The 25,473-nt window shown below is 52.2% G+C and overlaps 1 protein-coding gene across 1 annotated transcript in view; it reads left to right on the top strand.

The window, feature by feature from the left end:
- Positions 1–25,473, top strand: part of LOC142500018 (kalirin-like) — a 131,183-nt gene that overhangs the window by 62,266 nt on the left and 43,444 nt on the right. Inside the window, exons 10-14 of the mRNA XM_075610075.1 lie at positions 3,869–3,984; positions 6,869–6,991; positions 9,077–9,259; positions 11,112–11,230; positions 20,981–21,047. Of these exons, the coding sequence (XP_075466190.1) occupies positions 3,869–3,984; positions 6,869–6,991; positions 9,077–9,259; positions 11,112–11,230; positions 20,981–21,047 (608 nt within the window). The remainder of the gene's footprint in view (positions 1–3,868; positions 3,985–6,868; positions 6,992–9,076; positions 9,260–11,111; positions 11,231–20,980; positions 21,048–25,473) is intronic.

Here is a 25,473-nt window from a genome sequence, read left to right as displayed (position 1 = left end):
GTAAGGAACTCCAACCCCCTCTAATAGCGCGTCTGAGATCAGATGCATTGTAAGGCACCCCAACCCTCTCTAATAGCAACTCTGAGACCAGATGCATTGTAAGGAACCCCAACCCTCTCTAATAGCGCGTCTGGGATCAGATGCATTGTAAGGAACCCCAACCCTCTCTAATAGTGTCTGAGATCAGATGCATTGTAAGGAACCCCAACCCTCTCTAATAGCAACTCTGAGATCAGATGCATTGTAAGGAACCCCAACCCTCTCTAATAGCAACTCTGAGATCAGATGCATTGTAAGGAACCCCAACCCTCTCTCATAGTGTCTGAGATCAGATGCACTGTAAGGAACCCCAACCCTCTCTAAGAATGCGTCTGAGATCAGATACATTGTAAGGATCCCCAACCCTCTCTAATAGCGTGTCTAAGATTAGATGCATTGTAAGGAACCCCAACCCTCTCTGATAGTGTCTGAGATCAGATACATTGTAAGGAACCCCAACCCTCTCTAATAGCGCGTGTGAGATCAGAAGCATTGTAAGGAGCCCCAACTCTCTATAATAGCACGTCTGAGATCAGATGCATTGTAAGGAACCCCAACCCTCTCTAATAGCGCGCCTGAGATCAGATGCATTGTAAGGAACCCCAACCCTCTCTAATAGCGCGTCTGAGATCAGATGCATTGTAAGGAACCCCAACCCTCTCTAATAGTGTCTGAGATCAGATGCACTGTAAGGAACCCCAACCCTCTCTAATAGCGCGTCTGAGATCAGATGCATTGTAAGGAACCCCAACCCCCTCTAATAGCGCGTCTGAGATCAGATGCATTGTAAGGCACCCCAACCCTCTCTAATAGCAACTCTGAGACCAGATGCATTGTAAGGAACCCTAACCCTCTCTAATAGCGCGTCTGGGATCAGATGCATTGTAAGGAACCCCAACCCTCTCTAATAGCAAATCTGAGATCAGATGCATTGTAAGGAACCCCAACCCTCTCTCATAGTGTCTGAGATCAGATGCACTGTAAGGAACCCCAACCCTCTCTAAGAATGCGTCTGAGATCAGATACATTGTAAGGAACCCCAACCCTCTCTAATAGCAAATCTGAGATCAGATGCATTGTAAGGAACCCCAACCCTCTCTCATAGTGTCTGAGATCAGATACATTGTAAGGAACCCCAACCCTCTCTAATAGCGCGTCTGAGATCAGAAGCATTGTAAGGAACCCCAACCCTCTCTTATAGTGTCTGAGATTAGATGCATTGTAAGGAACCCCAACCCTCTCTGATAGTGTCTGAGATCAGATACATTGTAAGGAACCCCAACCCTCTCTAATAGCGCGTGTGAGATCAGATGCATTGTAAGGAGCCCCAACTCTCTATAATAGCGCGTCTGAGATCAGATGCATTGTAAGGAACCCCAACCCTCTCTAATAGCGCGTCTGAGATCAGATGCATTGTAAGGAACCCCAACCCTCTCTAATAGCGCGTCTGAGATCAGATGCATTGTAAGGAACCCCAACCCTCTCTAATAGTGTCTGAGATCAGATGCACTGTAAGGAACCCCAACCCTCTCTAATAGCGCGTCTGAGATCAGATGCATTGTAAGGAACCCCAACCCCCTCTAATAGCGCGTCTGAGATCAGATGCATTGTAAGGCACCCCAACCCTCTCTAATAGCAACTCTGAGACCAGATGCATTGTAAGGAACCCCAACCCTCTCTAATAGCGCGTCTGAGATCAGATGCATTGTAAGGAACCCCAACCCTCTCTAATAGTGTCTGAGATCAGATGCATTGTAAGGAACCCCAACCCTCTCTAATAGCAACTCTGAGATCAGATGCATTGTAAGGAACCCCAACCCTCTCTAATAGCAACTCTGAGATCAGATGCATTGTAAGGAACCCCAACCCTCTCTAATAGCAACTCTGAGATCAGATGCATTGTAAGGAACCCCAACCCTCTCTCATAGTGTCTGAGATCAGATGCACTGTAAGGAACCCCAACCCTCTCTAATAGCGTGTCTGAGATTAGATGCATTGTAAGGAACCCCAACCCTCTCTGATAGTGTCTGAGATCAGATACATTGTAAGGAACCCCAACCCTCTCTAATAGCGCGTCTGAGATCAGATGCATTGTAAGGAGCCCCAACTCTCTATAATAGCGCGTCTGAGATCAGATGCATTGTAAGGAACCCCAACCCTCTCTAATAGCGTGTCTGAGATCAGATGCATTGTAAGGAGCCCCAACTCTCTCTAATAGCGCGTCTGAGATCAGATGCATTGTAAGGAACCCCAACCCTCTCTAATAGCGCGCCTGAGATCTGATGCATTGTAAGGAACCCCAACCCTCTCTGATAGTGTCTGAGATCAGATACATTGTAAGGAACCCCAGCCCTCTCTAATAGCGCGTCTGAGATCAGATGCATTGTAAGGAACCCCAACTCTCTCTAATAGCGCGTCTGAGATCTGATGCTTTGTAAGGAACCCCAACCCTCTCTAATAGCGCGGCTGAGATCTGATGCATTGTAAGGAACCCCAACCCTCTCTAATAATGCGTCTGAGATCAGATGCATTGTAAGGAACCCCAACCCTCTCTAATAGCGCGTCTGTGATAGATGCATTGTAAGGAACCCCAACCCTCTCTAATAGCGCGTCTGTGATAGATGCATTGTAAATTCTTCTGTATTTGATACAATTTTCAAATGACCAGAAGATTGCAGGGGACCCTTTTAGGGGCGCCCGGGGAACCCAAAGATTCCTAGGAACCCTGGTTGAAAAACACTGTTATAACCACTTATAACAACGTTTGCCTCTGTAAGCGGCACAGACGTTCTCTCTGTGCCAACTGAATCCATCAGGGCTAAGGGGCCGTTAACCTTTGTGCCCAAGAGGTCAGCGTCACATGTAAGAAAATCCGGTAACATTCTTCATGCGTTTGCTGCGGGTCCAAGTGACGCCAGAGACACTTCTGGACCTTCATCAGATAGCACATTGCAGCCCTGGTATTGCATGTATGTGCTTTAGGAGGTCTTCTTCTTACGTTACATTGTGTACATCTGTTGCCCATTATTCAAACTCTTGTTCTCAGCATCGGGGGATCAGGGTGTTTGCTATATGTTGGTATTAAGCTCCTGTCAGGTGCTGATTAAAAGCAGCATAACTGAATCTGCAGACCTGAAGCTGGGTTTAGATTGGATTAGGTGCAGTTAAGATGCAGAATGGATGAGATTAATGTCAATGCTGTCACCAAACATACGCTTAAATGCTGAGGATCCTATTAAGGTGTGAGATGTGGGACAGGCAGGAGAGCAGACATGTAACTCTGTAACCATCATGCAGCAGTTACATGTTACCCGTGTGTGTCTGATCGGTAACTTACACATCCAGCGTGTTATGTGGCAAACTCCACACATGGATGCACTGCTCACACCGGGGCTCAGGTGTGGCATGTGTTACACTGAGCCCGTTTTGGCTTGTGTCTGTCATATGCACCCCTGCTACACACCTGCTCCTCACGTGGATAGACACACAGCTGTCATACGATACCCCATCTTAGTCTGTGATTTGTCAAGCCAGGGTCTGCCACGTTCTGTCCGGCATGCCACGTTACCGGGCTAGATGCCCCTGCCAGTGCCACGGAGACAGGAATTTATTGAGAACCGTGTGCAGTAAAGCGAGGGAGAGATGAACAGGACGGGGAACTAGTGCAAAACACAGGGAGAGGGCACAACGAGAGAGAAAGATGGCCACTGCTTTGTATACTTTAAACATGGCCTCATACCAACGTCCGCCCCCCAATGTCTGCCCCCGCCCCCTACTTCTGAGTTAGGGAACTGCCGAACGTGACGATGTTGTAAATTTTTTTGCGCAGCCATCCTGAGCGAGCTGCTGCAGAGAGAAAACCACGTCCTGCACTTCTGGACCCTTAAGAAGAGGCGGTTAGATCAGTGCCAGCAGTACGTGGTGTTCGAGAGAAGCGCCAAGCAGGTACGTGAGCGGAGCGCCAGCTTATCCGGGCAGAACATCACTGCTAAAGGTTCAGTGATACAGGGGCGACCAACGCCACTCCTCAAGGCGCCTCAACAGGTCAGGTTTTCAGATGTCCCTGCTTCAGCACAGGTGGTGTCTTTGACTGAGCCACTGATTGAGCCACCTGTGCTGAAGCAGGGGTATCCTTAAAACCTGACCTGTTGGGGGGTCTTGAGGACTGAAGTTGGGAACCCCTGCTGTAATACGTTACCATGTGGAATTCAAGCAGCATTTATCTCTGGGGGGACATTGTTCCCCCATCCTCACTGAGAAACAAGGTTTGGGGAATACGATGTACCCCTTCCTCCTGGATATATCTGCCGTATATCTGTCTGCGGGTTACAGATATTCCATGCCCTGTGCTATTTATCTTACAATCAGCAAACCGCGAAACCTCAGGCCGCCAAAGATAATTTCTGCCCTACTTCCATTCTCCTGAACCCAGAAATACTATTTTTAGTATCATATTCTATACCTCTGTTACCGAGAAACTCCCTCCCAGGGATAGAAACAATTGGGGCCGTTATTGTCACAGGACCTGTAATAAAAAGGGAAATATGAATTCCCTTTTAATTGGACTTTTTCATAAGCTTGCGCTGCACATTCATACAGACGCGGCTCTGAATGCGTCACCGCCCCATATACAGGGATATAACTATAGGACGTGTGTATGTGAGGCGTAGGCTGCATATACTGTATATATATTTCTGGTCTTACGCCAGCTTGGTCTGGTAACCTCGTCATTCCAAATGTGCGCCAGTCCGAATACACTGCCGTGCCAGGAACACCGGGGCCGAATACACTGCCGTGCCAGGAGCGCCAGTCCGAATACACTGCCGTGCCAGGAGCGCCAGTCCGAATACACTGCCGTGCCAGGAGCGCCAGTCCGAATACACTGCCGTGCCAGGAGCGCCAGTCCGAATACACTGCCGTGCCAGGAGCGCCGGGCCAAATACACTGCTCTGCCAGGAGCGCCAGCCGGATAACCTGCCCCGCCAGGAGCGCCGGGCTGAATACACTGCCCTGCCAGGAGCGCCGGTCCGAATACACTGCCCTGCCAGGAGTGCCGGGCTGAATACACTGCCCTGCCAGGAGCGTCGGTCCGAATACACTGCCCTGCCAGGAGAGCCAGTCCGCATACACTGCCCTGCCAGGAGTGCCGGTCCGAATACACTGCCCTGCCAGGAGCGCCAGTCCGAATACACTGCCCTGCCAGGAGCGCCGGGCTGAATACACTGCCCTGCCAGGAGCGCCAGTCCGAATACACTGCCCTGCCAGGAGCGCCGGGCTGAATACACTGCCCTGCCAGGAGCGCCGGGCTGAATACACTGCCCTGCCAGGAGCGCCGGGCTGAATACACTGCCCTGCCAGGAGCGCCAGTCCGAATACACTGCTGTGCCAGGAGCGCCGGGCTGAATACACTGCCCTGCCAGGAGCGCCGGGCTGAATACACTGCCCTGCCAGGAGCGCCGGGCTGAATACACTGCCCTGCCAGGAGCGCCGGGCTGAATACACTGCCCTGCCAGGAGCGCCGGGCTGAATACACTGCCCTGCCAGGAGCGCCGGGCTGAATACACTGCCCTGCCAGGAGCGCCGGTCCGAATACACTGCCCTGCCAGGAGCGCCAGTCCGAATACACTGCCCTGCCAGGAGCGCCGGTCCGAATACACTGCCCTGCCAGGAGCGCCGGGCTGAATACACTGCCCTGCCAGGAGCGCCGGTCCGAATACACTGCCCTGCCAGGAGCGCCGGGCTGAATACACTGCTCTGCCAGGAGCGCCAGGCTGAATACACTGCTGTGCCAGGAGCGCCGGGCTGAATACACTGCCCTGCCAGGAGCGCCGGGCTGAATACACTGCCGTGCCAGGAGCGCCGGGCTGAATACACTGCCCTGCCAGGAGCGCCAGTCCGAATACACTGCCCTGCCAGGAGCGCCGGGCTGAATACACTGCCGTGCCAGGAGCGCCGGGCTGAAAAGACTTCCCTGCCAGGAGCGCCGGGCTGAATACACTGCTCTGCCAGGAGCGCCGGGCTGAATACACTGCCCTGCCAGGAGCACCGGGCTGAATACACTGCCCTGCCATGAGCGCCGGGCTGAATACACTGCCGTGCCAGGAGCGCCGGTCCGAATACACTGCCCTGCCAGGAGCGCCGGGCTGAATACACTGCTCTGCCAGGAGCGCCAGGCTGAATACACTGCCCTGCCAGGAGCGCCGGGCTGAATACACTGCCGTGCCAGGAGCGCCGGGCTGAATACACTGCCCTGCCAGGAGCGCCAGTCCGAATACACTGCCCTGCCAGGAGCGCCGGGCTGAATACACTGCCGTGCCAGGAGCGCCGGGCTGAAAAGACTTCCCTGCCAGGAGCGCCGGGCTGAATACACTGCTCTGCCAGGAGCGCCGGGCTGAATACACTGCCCTGCCAGGAGCACCGGGCTGAATACACTGCCCTGCCAGGAGCGCCGGGCTGGGGGGCATCTCACTGTGATAATATATCTCCAATATTCATGGCAAACACTCATATACCCAGGGACGGTATCCAGTTCCCTAACCCAGGGGGGGGCTGAGCTCCAGTCCTCGCGCCCCCCCCCCCCAACAGGTCAAGTTTTCAGGATATGCCAGCTTCAGCACAGGTGGCTTAATCAGTCCCCCTGCATCAGCACAGGTGGCTCAATCACAGCCACTGATTGAGCCAGCGGCGCTGAAGCATGGACTGATTGAGCCACCTGTGCTGACGCTAGGATTTCCTAAACACCTGTCCTTTTGGGGGGGGCTTGGGGACTGGAGTTGAGCCCCCCCTGCTCTAACCTATCCCCCCTTGTTTTCCTGTGTTTGGGACGCAGGCGTTAGACTGGATCCAAGAAGCGGGCGAGCACTTCCTCTGCTCCCGCACCGCCCCCGGGGACTGCGCAGAGGAGACGCAGGAGCTGCTCCGGGAATACGGGGAGTTCCGAATACCCGCTAAGGTACGGGGCGAGAAGGACATCTAATGCAGAGAGATACTGTGCGCGGGCGGCCAACGTCAGCCCTCAAGGGCCTCCAACGGGTCATGTGGTCAGGATATCCCTGCTTCAGCACAGCTGGCGCAGTCAGTGACTCAGTCACTAATTGAGCCACCTATGCTGAAGCAGGGATATCTTGAAAACCTGACCTGTTGGAGGCCCTTGAGGACTGGAGTTGCCTGCTCCTGTGTTAGTGCATTCATACACTATACACAGTACTATCCAAGAAAAGCACACACACGAGTACTATGTTACCCGGAGGTGCCGGTATTTATATGATCCGATTGCTGCCTTCTATAAAACAGGTTAAATCTTCTATAAAAATGATTACGACCGGAAATGAAATGCCCGCCATTGCTATATTTTACATTTCCGTGTTCTAGTGAATTCCGCAGGTTTATAAAAAAGCCATATTGTAATTAAGAGGAACGCACACAAAGACCCTTATTCTGTACAGTGCCAATAGTGCCGATCTGTCAGCAGTCAGTTGGGCTTTCCGTGCAGTCGCACTGAAATGGCGCTATTCGCATTTCACAGAATAAGGCCCAAAGGTTTAGCTGAAACATGCTAAGCATCTCGCCAATCTAAAAACTATACTATTAAAATAAAAACAAACTGACCCTAACGCTATCTCATCAAGTCAAGAATATAATTGAGAATGGCAAGAAAACCGCAGAAACACTACACTTAAAGCTACAATTTCTAAATAAAATCTCTTTATTCGCGTGCTTTTGTTTCGTTCACACTGTTCGCGGTGGAACGTAAGTATGAAGCGTGAGGCATTTAGCTAAAATCAAGAAAACCGCTTTAGAACCGGAACCGGAAGTACTGAACCGGTACTTTGTGGACCGATTATGTCTCCCCCAGATATGTACCTGTATCCCAAATGTAAAGTTAATCGAACAATTCCCTGAGCAGCTAGAGTGAAAAAAAACGAAGTTTTCACAAACATGTGCCCGGTCTCTGCCCAAAGCTACGCCCCAAACACACCACCCCCCACCTGCGCTCTCCCTTTTAATACCCTTAGATAGCGTGCCACGCTCGCTGGCGCTAGGATTAAGCGTGCGGATTTGTGTAGCCGGACAAACAAACGTTCTGAATTATAGTATGAAACGTCCTAATGACTACCGCACACCAAACGTAAAAAGGAAGAATGTTCCTGGTTACATTGTATCACAGCATGACACATCACAGCAATATGTAGCAAATATTCCCCCCCCCCCCCCCCGTGTAATGTTTCCTGATCTCTTTAGGGTTTATTAAAAAAAAAAAAAAATAATCATTTGTAGAAGTTTAAAGTAATAACACCGATTTATAAAGGTTCTTATGCCAATACGGATCATATATTATACAATAACATATATATAGCAAATGGAAATATTACTGTGTGCTCATCCACATGTCTTAGACAGGTCTGCAACCCCGCCTTTCACCATTATCACCCAGCACACAGTGCTTCGACTGCAGCAAGGGACTCTGGGAAATGACCAGCAAATGAGCACACAGTGCCACCTTTTGTTTCAAAACCGTATAACAGGTTTTGAAGCAAAAGATGGCACTGTGTGCTCATTTGCATGTAATTTCCCAGAATCCCTTTCTGCTGCGGAAGCACTGTGTGCTGGGTGATAATGGTGAAAGGCGGGGTTGCAGACCTGTCTAAGACATGTGGATGAGCACACAGTAATATTTCCATTTGCTATATGCTTTACTGTGGAGGGTTTTTGTCACTTTTTTTACCCACCATAACTTAACTCTATATTTTGACCTGTTAGCTGTATTTGGGGCTTCCAGCTTTGGGGTCAATGTATCAGATTTAATTCGCTTTATTCTTGGTATATCTGATGTCTTTATTTTTGCTCCTGAATTGCTCTGTATTTGCACCAAAGAAGTATTGATGCATCACAGCGCGGACTGAGAGAGATGGAAATGCAGAGTGTGACGTATATAAATATATCAGTATATAATCTAATGAGGGGGTGCAATCTCCGTGCCCCTAATATCTCACCCAAACAGGCCCCTCCCCGCACTAACGAGTCTGTGTCTCTGCAGCAAACCAAGGAGAAAGTGAAGCTTCTCATCCAGCTGGCCGACAGCTTCGTGGAGAAGGGCCACGTGCACGCCACGGAACTCAAGAAATGGGTCACTACTGTGAACAAATATTACCGGGACTTCTCCCTGCGGATGGGCAAATACCAGGGGTCACTACAGAGAGCCCTGGGGGTCAGCCCCGAGGTACTGGGGCTCACTGGGACAGCAATACATTGGAGACATAGTGAGGCCCTCAAAAAAAGTCATTAGTGCTACTTTGTGTCCCGGGACGCACCGTTTGGTGATTGTAACAAGCCGCGCTTCCTCACACTCGTGCAGTTAGGCTGCGAACCCGCTGCGGCCGGCGGGGCGCGCGGCCGCAAACCACCAGACCCTTGCCCGAGTGGTCCCTGCCCCCGCTGCCTCCTTCCGACAGGGCTGACTACGTACTGTGACGCGTCAGCCGGCCGATGCTGCAAGAATCTTGTGAATTTCGGCGTTGACGCGTCACGTGGTACGCGAGTCAGCCAATGGGGAGGAGGGGAGGGACGGAGCTAGGTGGGAGGCGCCTTGGGCGGGGAGCAGGGAAGGAGCTGCGTGTTATTAAAGTGTGTGAGTGTGTATGTGTGTGTGTGTATGTGTGTGTGTGTGTGTGTGTGTATGTGTGTGTATATGTATGTGTGTGGGGGGTGGATGGCACCACGATCAGAGCCCGCCCCACTCCCGCCCCCCTCCCTCCCCCTCCCTCTCACTCCCGCCCCCCTCCCTCCCACTCCCGCCCCCCTCCCTCCCTCTCCGGCTCCCTACAGACCGCATATCGCGGTCTGTGTCTGTCAGCGCCCCGCCTGTCTGCAGTGCGGGCGCGCTGACTGAGGGAGCGGGGCCTTAGCCTTATACAGACCCGGCGGGACAGGACGGGGTGAAACAGAGTATCTAATATTGGGGGTCTTGCTATGCAGGACACACAGATTGAAAGTACTGACCCTGCCACTTGGACTTTGCTGCTGTCGGTAACTGTGACCATTGACATCACAGCTACTGATTGGCTCGCAGTCAGTATGCTCTCAGCAGCCATCTTTGCAAAGGGATACGCCCTTCTGACAGTTTCTTTTTGGGATCACTGCTACCCCAGGACACCCTTTCTTTCCTTTGCCCCTAAAGAAGTGGCCGTGTACCCCAAGGAATTGCCACTTTAAATTCCGGAATATGAAAGGGTTTCGTCATACACTTCTCTTTGGTTAGTGTTTGTGGGGGGTCAGACCCGCCCATTTATTGTAATCTAACCCTGGAGATTTTTTGGGGGGTTGGGTAGGGTTGCTAGACATCCCGTATATAAAGGATTGTCTCTTCTTTCATTGATTTGTCCAGGAAGGGTCTGTCGGGACGCATATTTTATGCCTTGATGTGAAATGCCTGAACATAAAATCCCTGTACTGAAATGAGCCATAAACCCGTTAGTGATTATTTCTCCCCGAGTGTAACCGTTCCCTTTTCCCATAGCTGTCGCCTTACTGAATTATTACAATAATAAAGTTAGGACACTGCCTGGTCATCTCATAATGACACCCACCCCTACAGGTGTTACTCAGTGCTTGTCCTTCCCCATCCCGCCAAGCGCAGAGATCATAAAAACCGCGGCCAGGCGGGAGACCACACAAAGCTCGGAGCGTTTGCAGATCGTTCCTCGCTCCTACAACGTCGCACTTTCATACTAGATTTTGGCGTCCCGTATTATTACATGTGGCGACCCTAGATGGGGGTGGGAGGGCAGGTATCTGGGAGCAGGTCGGGAGAAACTAAACGGAAGGGAGATCTGTTCTGCAGAGGGGCAGGGTGGGGTTTCAGGAAGGAAGAGACGGCTCACCAAGTCTTCCTATTATATGTATACATCTAACACATGGGGTATAATCTGAGGGCTGACTCCCTTTCCTTACCATTGACCCCCCCCCCCCCCCCCATGCTTGCCCCATGCCGGTACTGCTTTTGCCCCAGCCTCCTCCACTGGGAGGCAGTTCTCTGCACCCACCCAGGCATCGGTATCTGCTTCTATTTGCAGGACAATAAGGACCTGGAGCTGGACATTGTGCCGGCCATCCTGACCGACCCCGAGGTGAAGCTGCGAGACGCGAGCCATGAGATCAACGAGGAGAAGAGGAAGTCTGCCAGGAAAAAAGAGTATGTGCGCTGGTATTGAAGACGCTAGTCTTTAAAGTGGGCAAACCCATTCAAACCATAGTGCCAGCGTCTTATACCACACGTCATTATACCGCGCGTCATTATACCGCGTACCGCGCGTCATTATACCGCGCGTCATTATACCACACGTCATTATACCGCGCGTCATTATTCCGCCGTCATTATACCGCGCGTCATTATACCGCGTACCGCGCGTCATTATACCGCGCGTCATTATACCGCGTACCGCGCGTCATTATACCACACGTCATTATACCGCGCGTCATTATACCGCGTACCGTGCGTCATTATACCACACGTCATTATACCGCCTGTCATTATACCGCGTACCGTGCGTCATTATACCGCGCGTCATTATACCGCGTACCACACATCATTATACCGCGTACCGTGCGTCATTATACCACACGTCATTATACCGCCGTCATTATACCGCCCGTCATACCGCGCGTCATTATACCGCGTACCGCGCGTCATTATACCGCGCGTCATTATACCACACGTCATTATACCGCGCATCATTATACCACGTACCACACATCATTATACCGCGCGTCATTATACCGCGCGTCATTATACCGCGTGTCATTATACCGCGCGTCATTATACCGCGCGTCATTATACCACACGTTATTATACCGCGTACCGCGCGTCATTATACCGCCCGTCATTATACCACACGTTATTATACCGCGTACCGCGCGTCATTATACCGCGCGTCATTATACCGCGCGTCATTATACCGCCCGTCATTATACCGCGCGTCATTATACCGCGCGTCATTATACCGCGCGTCATTATACCACACGTTATTATACCGCGTACCGCGCGTCATTATACCGCCCGTCATTATACCGCGCGTCATTATACCGCGCGTCATTATACCGCGCGTCATTATACCGCCCGTCATTATACCGCCTGTCATTATTCCGCCGTCATTATACCGCGCGTCATTATACCGCGTACCGCGCGTCATTATACCACACGTCATTATACCGCGCGTCATTATACCGCGTACCGTGCGTCATTATACCGCGCGTCATTATACCACACGTCATTATACCGCCTGTCATTATACCGCGTACCGTGCGTCATTATACCGCGCGTCATTATACCGCGTACCGTGCGTCATTATACCACACGTCATTATACCGCCGTCATTATACCGCCCGTCATACCGCGCGTCATTATACCGCGTACCGCGCGTCATTATACCGCGCGTCATTATACCACACGTCATTATACCGCCGTCATTATACCGCCCGTCATACCGCGCGTCATTATACCGCGTACCGCGCGTCATTATACCGCGCATCATTATACCACGTACCACACATCATTATACCGCGCGTCATTATACCGCGCGTCATTATACCGCGTGTCATTATACCGCGCGTCATTATACCGCGCGTCATTATACCACACGTTATTATACCGCGTACCGCGCGTCATTATACCGCCCGTCATTATACCGCCCGTCATTATACCGCCCGTCATTATACCGCCCGTCATTATACCGCGCGTCATTATACCGCCCGTCATTATACCGCGCGTCATTATACCGCGCGTCATTATACCGCGCGTCATTATACCGCCCGTCATTATACCGCGCGTCATTATACCGCGCGTCATTATACCGCGCGTCATTATACCACACGTTATTATACCGCGTACCGCGCGTCATTATACCGCCCGTCATTATACCGCCCGTCATTATACCGCCCGTCATTATACCGCGCGTCATTATACCGCCCGTCATTATACCGCGCGTCATTATACCGCCCGTCATTATACCGCGCGTCATTATACCGCGCGTCATTATACCGCGCGTCATTATACCGCGCGTCATTATACCGCGCGTCATTATACCACACGTTATTATACCGCGTACCGCCCGTCATTATACCGCGCGTCATTATACCGCGCGTCATTATACCGCCCGTCATTATACCGCGCGTCATTATACCACACGTTATTATACCGTGTACCGCGCGTCATTATACCGCCCGTCATTATACCGCGCGTCATTATACCGCGCGTCATTATACCGCCCGTCATTATACCGCGCGTCATTATACCGCCCGTCATTATACCGCCCGTCATTATACCGCCCGTCATTATACCGCGCGTCATTATACCGCCCGTCATTATACCGCCCGTCATTATACCGCGCGTCATTATACCACACGTTATTATACCGTGTACCGCGCGTCATTATACCGCGCGTCATTATACCGCGCGTCATTATACCGCCCGTCATTATACCGCCCGTCATTATACCGCGCGTCATTATACCACACGTTATTATACCGTGTACCGCGCGTCATTATACCGCCCGTCATTATACCGCGCGTCATTATACCGCCCGTCATTATACCGCCCGTCATTATACCGCCCGTCATTATACCGCGCGTCATTATACCACACGTTATTATACCGTGTACCGCGCGTCATTATACCGCGCGTCATTATACCGCGCGTCATTATACCGCCCGTCATTATACCGCCCGTCATTATACCGCCCGTCATTATACCGCGCGTCATTATACCGCCCGTCATTATACCGCGCGTCATTATACCGCCCGTCATTATACCGCGCGTCATTATACCGCGCGTCATTATACCGCGCGTCATTATACCGCGCGTCATTATACCACACGTTATTATACCGCGTACCGCGCGTCATTATACCGCCCGTCATTATACCGCCCGTCATTATACCGCCCGTCATTATACCGCCCGTCATTATACCGCGCGTCATTATACCGCCCGTCATTATACCGCGCGTCATTATACCGCGCGTCATTATACCACACGTTATTATACCGTGTACCGCGCGTCATTATACCGCCCGTCATTATACCGCGCGTCATTATACCGCCCGTCATTATACCGCCCGTCATTATACCGCCCGTCATTATACCGCGCGTCATTATACCGCCCGTCATTATACCGCGCGTCATTATACCGCGCGTCATTATACCACACGTTATTATACCGTGTACCGCGCGTCATTATACCGCCCGTCATTATACCGCGCGTCATTATACCGCCCGTCATTATACCGCGCGTCATTATACCGCGCGTCATTATACCGCGCGTCATTATACCGCCCGTCATTATACCGCGCGTCATTATACCACCAGGCATCACAAACTAGATTCTATGCTGTTGTTTGATTGTATTGTACGTATGTGTGTATATATATGTCACGTATATATATATATTTGGCTCAGATTGCTCTGACCATGCGCTCAGCACTTTATGTGGCTACTCAGACACAGCGACTCTGGGACAGATTACAGGGTAAGGAAATTACTTCTTAAGGAAGTGCCCAGGAACCAAGCTCACCTACTTCAAAGGCTGCATCCTTACTGCTAAACTGCCCTCCCAGTTACACCCGCCATCAGTAACTGCCTCCCAGTTACACCCGCCATCAGTAACTGCCTCCCAGTTACACCCGCCATCAGTAAGTGCCTCCCAGTTACACCCGCCATCAGTAACTGCCTCCCAGTTACACCCGCCATCAGTAACTGCCTCCCAGTTACACCCGCCATCAGTAACTGCCTCCCAGTTACACCCGCCATCAGTAAGTGCCTCCCAGTTACACCCGCCATCAGTAACTGCCTCCCAGTTACACCCGCCATCAGTAACTGCCTCCCAGTTACACCCGCCATCAGTAACTGCCTCCCAGTTACACCCGCCATCAGTAACTGCCTCCCAGTTACACACCCATCAGTAACTGCCTCCCAGTTACACCCGCCATCAGTAACTGCCTCCCAGTTACACCCGCCATCAGTAACTGCCTCCCAGTTACACCCGCCATCAGTAACTGCCTCCCAGTTACACCCGCCATCAGTAACTGCCTCCCAGTTACACACCCATCAGTAACTGCCTCCCAGTTACACCCGCCATCAGTAACTGCCTCCCAGTTACACCCGCCATCAGTAACTGCCTCCCAGTTACACCCGCCATCAGTAACTGCCTCCCAGTTACACCCGCCATCAGTAAGTGTCTCCCAGTTACACACCCATCAGTAACTGCCTCCCAGTTACACCCGCCATCAGTAACTGCCTCCCAGTTACACCCGCCATCAGTAACTGCCTCCCAGTTACACCCGCCATCAGTAACTGCCTCCCAGTTACACCCGCCATCAGTAACTGCCTCCCAGTTACACCCGCCATCAGTAAGTGTCTCCCAGTTACACCCGCCATCAGTAACTGCCTCCCAGTTACACCCGCCATCAGTAACTGCCTCCCAGTTACACCCGCCATCAGTAACTGCCTCCCAGTTACACCCGCCATCAGTAAGTGTCTCCCAGTTACACCCGCCATCAGTAACTGCCTCCCAGTTACACCCGCCATCAGTAACTGCCTCCCAGTTACACCCGCCATCAGTAACTGCCTCCCAGTTACACTCGCCATCAGTAACTGCCTCCCAGTTACACCCGCCATCAGTAACTGCCTCCCAGTTACACCCGCCATCAGTAACTGCCTCCCAGTTACACCCGCCATCAGTAACTGCCTCCCAGTTACACCCGCCATCAGTAAGTGTCTCCCAGTTACACCCGCCATCAGTAACTGCCTCCCAGTTACACCCGCCATCAGTAACTGCCTCCCAGTTACACCCGCCATCAGTAACTGCCTCCCAGTTACACTCGCCATCAGTAACTGCCTCCCAGTTACACCCGCCATCAGTAACTGCCTCCCAGTTACACCCGCCATCAGTAACTGCCTCCCAGTTACACCCACCATCAGTAAGTGCCTCCCAGTTACACCCGCCATCAGTAACTGCCTCCCAGTTACACCCGCCATCAGTAAGTGTCTCCCAGTTACACCCGCCATCAGTAACTGCCTCCCAGTTACACCCGCCATCAGTAACTGCCTCCCAGTTACACCCACCATCAGTAAGTGTCTCCCAGTTACACCCGCCATCAGTAACTGCCTCCCAGTTACACCCGCCATCAGTAAGTGCCTCCCAGTTACACCCACCATCAGTAAGTGCCTCCCAGTTACACCCGCCATCAGTAACTGCCTCCCAGTTACACCCGCCATCAGTAAGTGTCTCCCAGTTACACCCGCCATCAGTAACTGCCTCCCAGTTACACCCGCCATCAGTAACTGCCTCCCAGTTACACCCGCCATCAGTAACTGCCTCCCAGTTACACCCGCCATCAGTAACTGCCTCCCAGTTACACCCGCCATCAGTAACTGCCTCCCAGTTACACCCACCATCAGTAAGTGTCTCCCAGTTACACCCGCCATCAGTAACTGCCTCCCAGTTACACCCGCCATCAGTAACTGCCTCCCAGTTACACCCGCCATCAGTAAGTGCCTCCCAGTTACACCCGCCATCAGTAAGTGTCTCCCAGTTACACCCGCCATCAGTAACTGCCTCCCAGTTACACCCGCCATCAGTAACTGCCTCCCAGTTACACCCGCCATCAGTAAGTGCCCTCCCAGTTACACCCGCCATCAGTAAGTGTCTCCCAGTTACACCCGCCATCAGTAAGTGTCTCCCAGTTACACCCGCCATCAGTAACTGCCTCCCAGTTACACCCGCCATCAGTAACTGCCTCCCAGTTACACCCGCCATCAGTAACTGCCTCCCAGTTACACCCGCCATCAGTAAGTGCCTCCCAGTTACACCCGCCATCAGTAACTGCCTCCCAGTTACACCCGCCATCAGTAACTGCCTCCCAGTTACACCCGCCATCAGTAAGTGCCCTCCCAGTTACACCCGCCATCAGTAACTGCCTCCCAGTTACACACCCATCAGTAACTGCCTCCCAGTTACACACCCATCAGTAACTGCCTCCCAGTTACACCCGCCATCAGTAACTGCCTCCCAGTAACACCCGCCATCAGTAACTGCCTCCCAGTTACACCCGCCATCAGTAAGTGCCTCCCAGTTACACCCGCCATCAGTAACTGCCTCCCAGTTACACCCGCCATCAGTAACTGCCTCCCAGTTACACCCGCCATCAGTAACTGCCTCCCAGTTACACACCCATCAGTAACTGCCTCCCAGTTACACCCGCCATCAGTAACTGCCTCCCAGTTACACCCGCCATCAGTAACTGCCTCCCAGTTACACCCGCCATCAGTAACTGCCTCCCAGTTACACCCGCCATCAGTAACTGCCTCCCAGTTACACCCGCCATCAGTAACTGCCTCCCAGTTACACCCGCCATCAGTAACTGCCTCCCAGTTACACCCGCCATCAGTAAGTGTCTCCCAGTTACACCCGCCATCAGTAACTGCCTCCCAGTTACACCCGCCATCAGTAAGTGTCTCCCAGTTACACCCGCCATCAGTAACTGCCTCCCAGTTACACCCGCCATCAGTAAGTGTCTCCCAGTTACACCCGCCATCAGTAACTGCCTCCCAGTTACACACCCATCAGTAACTGCCTCCCAGTTACACCCGCCATCAGTAACTGCCTCCCAGTTACACCCGCCATCAGTAACTGCCTCCCAGTTACACCCGCCATCAGTAACTGCCTCCCAGTTACACCCGCCATCAGTAACTGCCTCCCAGTTACACCCGCCATCAGTAACTGCCTCCCAGTTACACCCGCCATCAGTAAGTGTCTCCCAGTTACACCCGCCATCAGTAACTGCCTCCCAGTTACACCCGCCATCAGTAACTGCCTCCCAGTTACACCCGCCATCAGTAACTGCCTCCCAGTTACACCCGCCATCAGTAACTGCCTCCCAGTTACACCCGCCATCAGTAACTGCCTCCCAGTTACACCCGCCATCAGTAAGTGCCTCCCAGTTACACCCGCCATCAGTAACTGCCTCCCAGTTACACCCGCCATCAGTAACTGCCTCCCAGTTACACCCACCATCAGTAAGTGCCTCCCAGTTACACCCGCCATCAGTAACTGCCTCCCAGTTACACCCGCCATCAGTAACTGCCTCCCAGTTACACCCACCATCAGTAACTGCCTCCCAGTTACACCCGCCATCAGTAACTGCCTCCCAGTTACACCCGCCATCAGTAAGTGTCTCCCAGTTACACCCGCCATCAGTAAGTGTCTCCCAGTTACACCCGCCATCAGTAACTGCCTCCCAGTTACACCCGCCATCAGTAACTGCCTCCCAGTTACACCCGCCATCAGTAACTGCCTCCCAGTTACACCCGCCATCAGTAACTGCCTCCCAGTTACACCCACCATCAGTAACTGCCTCCCAGTTACACCCGCCATCAGTAACTGCCTCCCAGTTACACCCGCCATCAGTAACTGCCTCCCAGTTACACCCCCATCAGTAACTGCCTCCCAGTTACACCCGCCATCAGTAACTGCCTCCCAGTTACACCCGCCATCAGTAACTGCCTCCCAGTTACACCCCCATCAGTAACTGCCTCCCAGTTACACCCGCCATCAGTAACTGCCTCCCAGTTACACCCGCCATCAGTAACTGCCCTCCCAGTTACACCCGCCATCAGTAACTGCCTCCCAGTTACACCCGCCATCAGTAAGTGCCTCCCAGTTACACCTGCCATCAGTAACTGCCTCCCAGTTACACCCGCCATCAGTAACTGCCTCCCAGTTACACCCGCCATCAGTAACTGCCTCCCAGTAACACCCGCCATCAGTAACTGCCTCCCAGTTACACCCGCCATCAGTAACTGCCCTCCCAGTTACACCCCCATCAGTAACTGCCTCCCAGTTACACCCGCCATCAGTAACTGCCCTCCCAGTTACACCCGCCATCAGTAACTGCCCTCCCAGTTACACCCCTATCAGTAACTGCCTCCCAGTTACACCCGCCATCAGTAACTGCCCTCCCAGTTACACCCCCATCAGTAACTGCCTCCCAGTTACACCCGCCATCAGTAAGTGCCTCCCAGTTACACCCGCCATCAGTAAGTGCCTCCCAGTTACACCCGCCATCAGTAACTGCCTCCCAGTTACACCCGCCATCAGTAACTGCCTCCCAGTTACACCCGCCATCAGTAACTGCCTCCCAGTTACACCCGCCATCAGTAACTGCCTCCCAGTTACACCCGCCATCAGTAACTGCCTCCCAGTTACACCCGCCATCAGTAACTGCCTCCCAGTTACACCCGCCATCAGTAACTGCCTCCCAGTTACACCCACCATCAGTAACTGCCTCCCAGTTACACACCCATCAGTAACTGCCTCCCAGTTACACCCGCCATCAGTAAGTGCCTCCCAGTTACACCCGCCATCAGTAACTGCCTCCCAGTTACACCCGCCATCAGTAACTGTCTCCCAGTTACACCCGCCATCAGTGTCTCCCAGTTACACCCCCATCAATAACTGCCTCCCAGTTACACCCGCCATCAGTAACTGCCTCCCAGTTACACCCGCCATCAGTAACTGTCTCCCAGTTACACCCACCATCAATAAGTGCCTCCCAGTTACACCCGCCATCAGTAACTGCCTCCCAGTTACACCCGCCATCAGTAACTGCCTCCCAGTTACACCCGCCATCAGTGTCTCCCAGTTACACCCGCCATCAGTAACTGCCTCCCAGTTACACCCGCCATCAGTAACTGCCTCCCAGTTACACCCGCCATCAGTAACTGCCTCCCAGTTACACCCGCCATCAGTAAGTGCCTCCCAGTTACACCCGCCATCAGTAACTGCCTCCCAGTTACACCCGCCATCAGTAACTGCCTCCCAGTTACACCCGCCATCAGTAACTGCCTCCCAGTTACACCCGCCATCAGTAACTGCCTCCCAGTTACACCCGCCATCAGTAACTGCCTCCCAGTTACACCCGCCATCAGTAACTGCCTCCCAGTTACACCCGCCATCAGTAACTGCCTCCCAGTTACACCCGCCATCAGTAACTGCCTCCCAGTTACACCCGCCATCAGTAACTGCCCTCCCAGTTACACCCGCCATCAGTAAGTGCCTCCCAGTTACACCCGCCATCAGTAACTGCCCTCCCAGTTACACCCGCCATCAGTAACTGCCTCCCAGTTACACCCGCCATCAGTAACTGCCTCCCAGTTACACCCGCCATCAGTAACTGCCTCCCAGTTACACCCGCCATCAGTAAGTGTCTCCCAGTAACACCCGCCATCAGTAACTGCCTCCCAGTTACACCCGCCATCAGTAACTGCCTCCCAGTAACACCCGCCATCAGTAACTGCCTCCCAGTTACACCCGCCATCAGTAACTGCCTCCCAGTTACACCCGCCATCAGTAACTGCCTCCCAGTTACACACCCATCAGTAACTGCCTCCCAGTTACACTCGCCATCAGTAACTGCCCTCCCAGTTACACACCCATCAGTAACTGCCTCCCAGTTACAAAGCATTAAAAGATCTATACACACACAGACACAGACACACACACACAGACACACACACAGACACACACACAGACACACACACAGACACACGCACAGACACACGCAGACACACACACACAGACACACACACAGACACACACACACACAGACACACACACACAGACACACACACACAGACACACGCACAGACACACGCACAGACACACGCAGACACACACACAGACACACACGCAGACACACACACACACAGACACACACACACAGACACACACACACAGACACACGCACAGACACACGCACAGACACACGCAGACACACACACAGACACACACACACTCGCACACACTCGTCGTCCAGCCAATTGCATGACGTGAGCCTGCTTCCCTGTATACCGCAGCGACAGAATGGTGATAATACGCGCTGGTTTCCCGCAGGTTCATCATGGCGGAGCTGCTGCAGACGGAGAAGACCTACGTGCGAGACCTACACGAATGTATGGAGGTAATTCTCCGCGAGCTCAGCGAGAGAGGGGCGGGGGGTACAATGTCGCTGCTCCATTTCGCCGTTCCTGAGTCCTATGTAAAGCCGGCGTGCATGTGTGATAGGAAACTCTCCACATAGTAACAGAGGGTTAATAAATAACTTGGCATACCTCATCTTCTGGTCATATACATAGGGTTAAAGCATAGCACCGTTTAGTGGATCTGGGCCGCAGAATTCTGCTGACAGGCTGCATGTAATGCTGAGTACACTGTCTGTATACAGCTACGTACGTATCGTTACATTACTATGCTGGGGTTAGATACATCACATTTCCTGCTTGTAGCTCAGATAAAATAAACTCGCAAACTGTTCCCTTCTGCAAAACATTCAGCAAAATAACCTTGCAATATATGTCACTTATTGTTACCCAGAACTGCCCCAGAACTGCCCCAGAACAGCCCCAGAACTGCCCCAGCGCTGCCCCAGAACTGCCCCAGCGCTGCCCCAGAACAGCCCCAGAACTGCCCCAGAACAGCCCCAGAACTGCCCCAGCGCTGCCCCAGAACTGCCCCAGAACAGCCCCAGCGCTGCCCCAGAACTACCCCAGCGCTGCCCCAGAACAGCCCCAGCGCAGCCCCAGAACTGCCCCAGCGCAGCCCCAGAACAGCCCCAGCGCTGCCCCAGAACTGCCCCAGCGCAGCCCCAGAACTGCCCCAGCGCAGCCCCAGAACTGCCCCAGCCAGCCCCAGAACTGCCCCAGCGCAGCCCCAGAACTGCCCCAGCGCAGCCCCAGCGCTGCCCCAGAACTGCCCCAGCGCAGCCCCAGCGCTGCCCCAGAACAGCCCCAGCGCTGCCCCAGAACAGCCCCAGCGCTGCCCCAGAACAGCCCCAGCGCTGCCCCAGAACAGCCCCAGCGCTGCCCCAGAACTGCCCCATCACAGCCCCAGAACTGCCCCAGCGCAGCCCCAGAACAGCCCCAGCGCAGCCCCAGAACTGCCCCAGCGCAGCCCCAGAACAGCCCCAGCGCAGCCCCAGAACTGCCCCAGAACTGCCCCAGCGCAGCCCACAGACTCTTTTCTGCTAAATTTGCTCTGGGTTTAAAGCTGTTGCCATAGTGACGGGCGCAGGTCGGCGTTCTGCACAGTGATGTATTTGTCTGCGTTTTGGCAGAAGTGTACAGAATACCAATAAATAAACCGTGCGCCTGTAACGGGGAATTAGAGATTTACACAAACAACCATTTTTTTAAACTGTTTGTTACACAGTCAGGATTTCTGCAACATTTAGTCTTTGCATTATTAGGTACAGTATAGCACCAAAAACCACCCGGTAACAAGACGTTACATGGCTAAGTGCTTTCTCTTTAGTTTAACGCCCACACATATATATCGGCCTTTATTCAGTATTCTCCTATAAGGCTTTGTGATGCTGTACAGGTGATTAAGAATCGGCAGACGAGCTTTGCGAATACCTGTGGAAAGGGAGGAAGATAACGTTCTGCGCTAGGAATGAACATGTGAAAGTTATCAGCTGCACTAAACTACTCAATAATGACGTGTTAATAATCTTGCCCTTGCGTACCTTACCTTCTACCTGCGTACCTTACCTTCTACCTGTATACCTACCTTCTACCTGCGTAAATTACCTTCTACCATACCTACGTTCTACCTGCATACCTTACCTTCTACCGTACCTACCTTCTATCTCCGTACCTACCTTATACCTGCGGACCTTACCTTCTATCTGTATACCTACCTTCAACCTCCGTACCTACCTTCTACCTGCATACCTACCTTCTACCTGCGTACCTTACCTTCTACCTGCGTACCTACCTTCTACCTGCGTACCTTACCTTCTACCTGCATACCTTACCTTCTACCAGCATACCTTACCTTCTACCAGCATACCTTACCTTCTACCAGCATACCTTACCTTCTACCAGCATACCTTACCTTCTACCGTACCTACCTTCTACCTCCGTACCTACCTTATACCTGCGGACCTTACCTTCTATCTGTATACCTACCTTCAACCTCCGTACCTACCTTCTACCTGCATACCTACCTTCTACCTGCGTACCTTACCTTCTACCTGCGTACCTACCTTCTACCTGCATACCTTACCTTCTACCTGCATACCTTACCTTCTACCTGTATACCTACCTTCTACCTCCATACCCACCTTCTACCTGCGTACCTACCTTCTACCTGTGTACCTTACCTTCTACCGTACCTACCTTCTACCTCTGTACCTACCTTATACCTGCGTACCTTACCTTCTATCTGTATTCCTACATTCAACTCCGTACCTACCTTCTACCTGCATACCTACCTTCTACCTGCGTACCTTACCTTCTACCTGCGTACCTACCTTCTACCTGCATACCTTACCTTCTACCTGTATACCTACCTTCTACATCCGTACCTACCTTCTACCTGCACACCTTACCTTCTACCTGCGTACCTACCTTCTACCTGCATACCTACCTTCTAGCGTACCTACCTTCTACCTCCGTACCTACCTTATACCTGCGTACCTTACCTTCTATCTGTATACCTACCTTCAACCTCCGTACCTACCTTCTACCTGCATACCTACCTTCTACCTGTGTACCTTACCTTCTACCTGGGTACCTACCTTCTACCTCCGTACCTACCTTCTACCTGCGTACCTTACCTTCTATCTGTATTCCTACCTTCAACCTCCGTACCTACCTTCTACCTGCATACTTACCTTCTACCTGCGTACCTACCTTCTACCTGCATACCTTACCTTCTACCTGTATACCTACCTTCTACATCCGTACCTACCTTCTACCTGCATACCTTACCTTCTACCTGCGTACCTACCTTCTACGTGCATACTTTACCTTCTACCTGTATACCTACCTTCTACCTCCGTACTTACCTTCTACCTGCATACCTACCTTCTACCTGTGTACCTTACCTTCTACCTGCGTACCTTACCTTCTACCTGCATACCTTACCTTCTACCTGCGTACCTTACCTTCTACCTGTATATCTACCTTCTACCTCCGTACCTACCTTCTACCTGCATACCTTACCTTCTACCTGTATACCTACCTTCTACCTCCGTACTTACCCTCCAGCTGCGTACCTACCTTCTACCTGCATACCTTACCTTCTACCTGCATACCTTACATTCTACCTGCATACCTTACATTTTACCTGCGTACATTCTACCTGCGTACCTACCTTCTACCTGCATACCTTACATTCTACCTGCATACCTTACATTCTACCTGCGTACCTTCTACCTGCGTACCTACCTTCTACCTGCGTACCTTACCTTCTACCTCCATACCTTACCTTCTACCTGCATACCTTACCTTCTACCTACGTACCTACCTTCTACCTGCATACCTTACCTTCTACCTGCATACCTTACATTCTACCTGCATACCTTACATTCTACCTGCGTACCTTCTACCTGCGTACCTACCTTCTACCTGCGTACCTTACCTTCTACCTCCATACCTTACCTTCTACCTGCATACCTTACCTTCTACCTACGTACCTACCTTCTACCTGCATACCTTACCTTCTACCTGCATACCTTACATTCTACCTGCATACCTTACATTCTACCTGCGTACCTTCTACCTGCGTACCTACCTTCTACCTGCGTACCTTACCTTCTACCTCCATACCTTACCTTCTACCTGCATACCTTACCTTCTACCTACGTACCTACCTTCTACCTCCGTACCTTACCTTCTACCGCCGTACCTTACCTTCTACCTGTATACCTTACCTTCTACCTGCGTACCTTACCTTCTACCTGCATACCTTACCTTCTACCTCCGTACCTTACCTTCTACCTCCGTACCTTACCTTCTACCTGCATACCTTACCTTCTACCTGCATACCTTCTACCTCCGTACCTTACCTTCTACCTGCGTACCTACCTTCTACCTACGTACCTTGCCTTCTACATGCGTACCTTACCTTCTACCTGTATACCTTACCTTCTACCTGCGTACCTTACCTTCTACCTGCATACCTTACCTTCTACCTCCGTACCTTACCTTCTACCTCCGTACCTTAGATTCTACCTTCATACCTTCTACCTGCATACCTTCTACCTCCGTACCTTACCTTCTACCTGCGTACCTACCTGCTACCTACGTACCTACCTTCTACCTACTACTGCGTACCTTACCTTCTACCTGCATACCTTACATTCTACCTGCGTACCTTACCTTCTACATGCGTACCTTACCTTCTACCTACGTACCTACCTTCTACCTCCGTACCTTACCTTCTACCCGCGTACCTTACCTTTTACCCGCGTACCTTACCTTTTACCCGCGTACCTTACCTTTTACACGCGTACCTTACCTTTTACCCGCGTACCTTACCTTCTACCCGCGTACCTTACCTTCTACCCGCGTACCTTACCTTCTACCCGCGTACCTTACCTT

Source organism: Ascaphus truei, chromosome 7 (genome assembly GCF_040206685.1).
Source record: "Ascaphus truei isolate aAscTru1 chromosome 7, aAscTru1.hap1, whole genome shotgun sequence".
NCBI classification, from domain to species: Eukaryota; Metazoa; Chordata; class Amphibia; order Anura; family Ascaphidae; genus Ascaphus; species Ascaphus truei.
This window is presented reverse-complemented; position numbering and strand designations above follow the sequence as displayed.